Source organism: Suricata suricatta, chromosome 12 (assembly GCF_006229205.1).
Source record: "Suricata suricatta isolate VVHF042 chromosome 12, meerkat_22Aug2017_6uvM2_HiC, whole genome shotgun sequence".
In the NCBI taxonomy this organism is placed as follows: domain Eukaryota; kingdom Metazoa; phylum Chordata; class Mammalia; order Carnivora; family Herpestidae; genus Suricata; species Suricata suricatta.
In genome coordinates, this window is record NC_043711.1 from 20,134,299 (window position 1) to 20,141,158 (window position 6,860).

General features: G+C 59.0%; 1 protein-coding gene across 1 annotated transcript; it reads right to left on the bottom strand.

The window, feature by feature from the left end:
• Positions 1 to 917: 917 nt before the first annotated feature.
• DUSP7 (dual specificity phosphatase 7) lies at positions 918 to 6,857 on the bottom strand. Its single transcript, XM_029918606.1, has 3 exons — positions 6,341 to 6,857; positions 4,475 to 4,909; positions 918 to 1,835 (listed from the first exon to the last, which is right to left on the bottom strand). Exons 1-3 carry the CDS (start codon positions 6,855 to 6,857, stop codon positions 1,528 to 1,530), a joined length of 1,260 nt encoding a protein of 419 aa, XP_029774466.1. The 3' UTR covers positions 918 to 1,527.
• Positions 6,858 to 6,860: the final 3 nt, after the last annotated feature.

Consider the following 6,860-nt stretch of genomic DNA (forward strand, 5'->3'; position numbering starts at 1 on the left):
ATTTCTCGACTGTGGCAAGATTTTAATCCGCTGCCTTAAAGAATCCCTGAAAACCGCCCCGTGAGGTAAGATGCAGTGGGGCAGAGTTTCCGTGGCCTCACTCACATGCCAAGTGCCAGCTTGCTCGGGGACCCCAGCCTGACCACTCACCTCTCCCTGGGCCCCTGCAGTCCTGACACCTGGAGGGACTGAGGCTGGAAAAGGAACAAAACTGGAGAGGATAACGGAATCCGTGGCTTTGTTCTGTGGATCCTAGGAGGGGGGTGGACAGAGCCCCACACCCCATTCACTTGTCCATCCTCGCCCCCTTCCGTCCCTGCGCTGGGATTGAAATGGGTGCGAGTTTCCTGGTAGTGGAAGGCATGGGCAAGATGAGTGCAGGGCAAGCTTCCACGGGACAAGGGGGCTGGGAGTGGAGCTGGACCGAAGCAACAGCCAGGGGAAGGGACAGAGACTAGGAGGGAGGGCTAGGCCTCCACCACCGAAGCTTCCCCTGGCCGCTGGGCCTCCACTCTCAGTCACAAACGAACAGGGAGAGAGAGAGACAGAAGTAGTGAGTACTGTATAGATAGGGCCCGGGGCCCAGACCCTCCTGCGGGCTGAACCCAGGGGGCTAATGCTACTGCTTGGCAGTCCCCCACGGCCCCACCTCCAGCAGGTATTGGCAGGGCCTCCCATCTCCTGCCTCGGGGAGTCTGCAGGGGCTGTTGGAGGGCAGAGAATGCAGACCCCACCCCCAACAACCACCGATTACCCCATGCAGAGGTCATCTTGGGCAGGTGCAGTGCCACGGGGGCTGGGCCAAGAGACGTGTGCATGACTTGGGTGGGGGGGTCCTGACACTAAGAGAGCAGCAAGCCACCCCTTCAAGAAGGACCTGCTGCAGAAACGGAGGCTTCACACATGTGCAAAACGCATTTGGTCAAGATCAACACGGGGTTTGTCTTTTCCATTAAAAACAGAAACAAAACCAATAATTGCCTTTTGAAATAGGAAGAAAAACAAAACTGAGAACATTTCTCTCTCTCGCAGGATCAAGGAAGGGATAAAATACTGGTTTATACAATCCACTGTTGTATGTAGCCTGAAAATAACACTTTTCATTACAAAAGAAAAATCAAGAAGAGCTTGAACACTCGCCGTGCTCCAGGGAGCTTGGATTTACCTGTCAAAAGTAAAAAGTAAACTCAGGTCCGTGGATGTGTCTTTAAAAAATAGCCAAATCAGCTGGGCCACTGGCTGATGGAGTATCCTGGGACAAGGATGAGGCCCTGCTGGACTCCCAAGGCCATGCGTCCCAGAGCTCAGGGCCTCTCCGGGAAGTCCTGCAGAGAGAGGCGTTGCTGCGGTTTCTGCCCTCCCCAGGGCGGCGAGGGAAGCTTGGCCACCCACCAGCCTGGGCCTCTGGGCACAGGCCATGTCCGAGGATGTCTGGGTTCCGGCCGGACACAGCAGGAGTGGGCAGCCCACCTGGCCCAAGGTGGGCAGGGTCGAGAGGGGCCGGCCCCACCCACCTGTGCCCCGGCCTCACGTGGACTCAAGGGTGTTGAGTGGGAACAGGTTGTGGTTGGTGGGCGTGGAGAAGTAGAGCTGCTCGCTGGGGGTGTGGTTATCACACGGGCTGCTCAGCCCCAGCGTCCGCTCGAAGTCCAGCAGCTGCCCCATAAAGTTGAAGTTGGGTGAGATGTTGGACTTTTTCCTCTTGACAAAGTCATAGGCATCATTGAGCGACAGGTTCATCTTCTGCATCAGGTAAGCCACGGTGACCGTCACCGAGCGGCTGATCCCTGCTAGGCAGTGCACCAGGACACCACACTTCTTGGAGCGGGCCTCGTCTGAAACACACAAGCATGGGTCAGAGAGGCGCCTCCTCCAGGGAGTCAGAGGTGGAGCAGAGGCAAGAGGGTGGCATGGCCACTGGCTGGTGCTGCCTGACTCAAGGGACCTAGTAAGTCCCACACAAGCAGGACAGCAACTTGGTGTGGAGGTCAAGAGCGTGACTGTGGCGTTAGCTTCAGGTCACTGGACATCCCTATGCCTCAGTTTCATCTATAAAATGGGCCCCCTTGTTCAGTGCTCTTATAAGGAGCTGAGCCAAGAGAGGGCTCCACAAACACCAGCACCAGTGATGGTTGTGGTCACAGCTAGTCCTGCTGTTACAGCTGAGTGCGCAGACTGTGCTGAGGGTGTCACCTGTGTCCTCTCGGGCCATCTGCACCACCATTAGCAAGTTCATTTTATAAATGAGGACACAGATGCCAAGACAAGGTGACCAGCCCAAGGCCACACAGAGGTTTCCCCTAATGCACAGTACACACTGTCAGTTGGTGACCTGGCGGTGGGGGCTGAGCTTGCTCTCCTGGTGGAGCTCCCAGGAGTACCCCTTGAGAGCTTCCTGGGAAATTGGCCAGAGGGAAGCCCTCAAAAGGGAATCAGGGCCCGGCCCTACACTCAGCTGTGCCCCATCCCCAGTACCCGAGAATAGTCAAGGTTTGGGAGGAAGGTCGCACCTGAGGCTTCACAAGTGAGGTTTGCTTAAGTGCAGCCCACCCACCTCACTTACTAGACTTCCCCCAGCAGGCCCAGGCATCAGTAACAACTCCCGCCACAGCCAGCCAGCACTGCCAACCCACCCAGCAGCTCGGACTCCTCCACCTGACATACAGTAGGAGTTCAAATACTGATTAAGCCACTGAACAACTCAGTCCTGTCATCCCTCCTTTCCTAGGCCCTAGGTAGGGTAGCTGCCCCTCTCTGTGCCAAGAATGTAGATTAACAAAAGGTGGCCCTCTGGAGCCCTCAGGGTCCCCACCTCTCTGATTCTGAGACCACTGGGAGCCAGGCACACAGGTGGTGCTCAATCAGTGCACTCGCACAAGATGACACACAGGTTCACAAGCTATTCTGCTTCTGGCGCTCACTCCCTTTGGCCCGGCAGAGCTTCCCCTCCTCAACCCCGTGAGGGTACCTGGGGCTACGCATGCAGTTGGTACTTAATCCAGATTTGGGGACTGACTAGGGGCAAGACTAGCAGGGCAAAAGACAGATGTGGCTTTGTGCAGAATCCTGAGGTCTGACCTTGAGACTTGGGGCTAAACGGGTGGTGGAGATGAGCCTCTAGTGGTGACACCAGGATATGAGGAACGTCTGGACCCCAAACCCATTCCTGGGTGATCCAAAGTGAAACTGCTTCCGCCGGCTTTATTTTTAGCATTTTCAGGGTGTGGCTGAGCAGTGTGGGGGCTGGGGCTTGATTCTGTCCCACTGAGTCCTAGGGGATGCCTGGGCCACTATTCCTTCATGGGTGTCCCCCCCACCCCTACACTCCCAGATGCAGAGAGGCCTTTAAGAAGGATCAGGCTCAGCCCCAGGATTCTGTCTGGGGTCCCCTTCTCCCCTCCCCTCTCAGTGAGGGAGAGTGAATGCTCAGGCAGCATCCACATACCTCTCGGCTCGGCTGGCCGTGTTCTGGGCAGAGCTGGGAAGCTCCCGAAGGCCTGGTCACAGCCCCTCCCCCAGGCCTCAGCTTCCTTCCTCCCAGCTAGGCACCTAGTTTTGGTTCCCAGTAAGCGGATGAGGCGGGGAAGCCTCCCACTTCCTGTTATTAAAGCTAGCACAGCCCAGCTGACAGCAAAACGCCCTCCACTGGACATGACTGCCGGCAGGAGAGGACTGTCCAAGCCACCTCCTCTCTGCCGTTGGAGGCTGTGCAGAAACATGGGGTCACCAGACTCGGAGAACCAAGGGTTTACGTACACCCTGATCTTATATCCCTTCCCCACACCCTGGGAAGAGCCAGGGCCGGGAACATGACCTGTAGTTTAATAGCCTCCAGCTGGCCATGGAGGAAGCAGGATGGGGAGGTCAAAGATAAGGCAACTTGTAGAGTTTGAGTCAGCTGGGGACGCAGGGGGCTGCGGGCTCTAAGCCAAACAGCAGAATTGCAGAATGCTCTAGAGGAGGGCCCCTACACTCCAAGCAAGCCCTATAGGTTGCCGGGAGCATCCGGGGCCCCACCAAGTCACTCTGGGTCACCACATTCCAAAAGCTGCCTGTTTGGCAGCCCCTTCGGGTACAAAATAAAGCCCAAAGAGGCACCATGACAGCCCCCTCCTGGAGAGACATGTGTGCTGAGGCGTGATGCAGAGCAAGTAAGACCCGTGGGAGGTCTGAGAGCTGTGATGTTTCAGCGAGCTGAGCCCAAAACAGCAGAGCCAGAAAAATACAAGCTGGACAGTAGAGTCCATGGGGTGCCATCAGTTTCGGGGAGCCCAGGACTCAAGGGACCGAGGGCCTCGGTGACTCACAGCAGGCATGGGTTCACCCATGGGCATATGTTGGCACATGCAGGGCACACACAGGCCCCAACAGGCCCAGAGGTACCCAGTTGGGTGCAGGTGACACCCAAGTCCTGTACACACCTCACCTCACCGCACCCGCCCATCCACCCTGCCCAGAGCACAGCAACACCTACCAATGAAGCTGATGGCCTCAGGGAAGAACTGGGAGAGGTTCTGGCTCCAGTGGTCAGAGATGGGGATCTGCTTGTAGGTGAACTCGCCACCGTGCTCAAAGGCGTTGGGCAGGTTAGGCGTGACGTTGAGGATATACTTGATGCCGTACTTGCCGAGCACGTCCAGGTTAGTGGAGTCCTTGGCGCAGCCGAGGTAGAGGTAGGGCAGGATCTGGACGGGGAAGGCCGGTTGGCTGGATGGCACAGGGCTGCCATCCGACTCAGTGGCACTGCTGGGCAACTCTCGGTCTGACTCTCCATCTGAGCAGTCAGAGCTGATCCGAAGGCCCCCCAGGCCCAGCACTGAGGTGGGTGGTGAGCCACTTGGTGAGGACGAGCTGTCCACGTTGGTCTCGCAATGCTCTGAATACTCTGTCTGGAACTTGTTGAAACCACCTGTGGCCAGGGTGAGAGGCCCTGGGTGAGAGGCCGCCCATACCACTGGCCAGTGGCCCCAGACCAATGGGCTGCACAAGACCAATGATGGCCAGAGCTGCCCATGTCAAGCACTATAATACAACAGCCAACGTGTGCCAGGCCAAGTTTGTTATACATGTACTTTCTCCTGTGTTCTCTAGGTCTATCCTATGGCCCACTGGACAGAATGGGAAGCTGAGGCCCCAGGAGGTGAAGTAACATGCCTGAGCTCCATTCCCTTACCAATAAGGCTTCAGAGCCCTGGTCATACCACCAGCTTTAGGGCACGTAAGGCCAGGCCCCAGCTCATTCATCTTCCACAGCTCCCATGCATACCTGGCACACATGGGTGCTCAATAACTGCTAGATAGTAAAGGAAAGCAGATAATCCCATCTGGGGTCAGCACCAGTGGGTTTGCAAGCCCCTCTTCCAGATGAGACTGCAGGGGCTGTGAGGCACAGAGGGCCTGGGCCTCTGGACTGGGAGGCCAGTGCCTGGCCCCCACGGCAACAGTCACCTCTTTTCCCCCACAATGGCAAGTTCATAAAAGGGGTCCCAAACTCCACCTCTCTCCCTTAGAACACAAGACCCCCAGACTTGGAAACACAGAGGGGGAGGGCTGCTAGGGCTTTACAGAGAGAAGTGGGAAATGTCTTGCAGCTAGGCATGGGCCCTGCGCCCGAGGGTGCTGCAGGCCTCCCCTCCCCGCCTGCCTGCCTGCTGCCAGCGAGAGGCCATTTTGGAATGTTAATTGGAAACACCGGCTGCAGCCACTCGCCCCCCAGCTGCCTCCCCTTTCCACAAGTTCTAGGGCAGGAGGCTGGGGTTCCGGGGGTCCTGGAAGGCCAGGGGAAGGGACACTGCTTAGAGGTCTGCCCCAAGTACCCCAAGAGGCTGTGTCCGCAAGGAGTGAGACCAATGCCGAGATGCCCAGAGTCCCCCAACCCAAAGAGTCCCTATACGTTGGGGGCGTGGATAATGCTGCCAAAGACTCCCCTAGCCTGACCCTGGTCTTTGAGGACACGCATTCTAGATTGGAGGAGCTGGACCTGGGTGCCTGGTCGCCTTTTGGGTCTCAGAGGAGGCCCCTCCCTCCTCTGAGGGGCTCACCAGGAGCCTGGGTGCTGCCATGGCCCCAACAACAGGGGTGGGGGGGGGGGGGGGGAAAGCCCAGGCCTGGAAAAGTTTGTCCCGCCCACTCAATTCTTGCCGAGAAGGCGGTGCAGAGGCGACCCCCGAGCCAGCCTAACCGCTCACTGTGGGGGCCAGGATCCCGGTGGTTGGGCCGGGGGCGACGTGGCACCGGCCCCGGCAGGCGGAGCGCAAGGAGAGAAAGCAGCCTCCGGCGGGGGCGTCTGGGAGTCGGGGGAGAGCCCCAATCCCGGACAGGGGTCTCAGGCTCCTCTCACCTTGGAGGTAGTAGGCCTGGCAGCCGTCGTCGCGCAGCTTTTGCAGGAGCAGGCCAAGCACTGAGGCAGGAGCGCCGGGCTCTGGCTGCCACTCGGCTGTGGCCTCATCGTAGAGCAGCACAGTGGCCGCCTTGCAGCGCGTGGCGAAGCGCTCCTTGTCGGCATGGTTGGGGATGATGGAGCGGATAGGCAGGTTGCCCTTGCGCAGGCGGCGCAGCATAAGGCCCGGGATGGCCAGGTTGATGGCCGTCTCGATGTGCGACGACTCGAAGAGCTCATGCGGCCGGCAATCGAGCAGCAGCAGGGACGCGCCACCGCGCGCCTCCAGCTCCTCCTGCAGCCACTCGGCGCTCTTGCAGGGCATGGCCCCCGCGCCCGTCGCAGCTCCCGCGCCGGTGCTAGCGCCGGCCCCGGACCCCGCACCGGGCTCCGACCCCGCCCCGGTGTCCCCAGCAGCCGACGCCCCCGAGGCCGACATGTGCGCCCGCGCTGGGGGGCCGCGGAGCTGGTTTTTCATGGG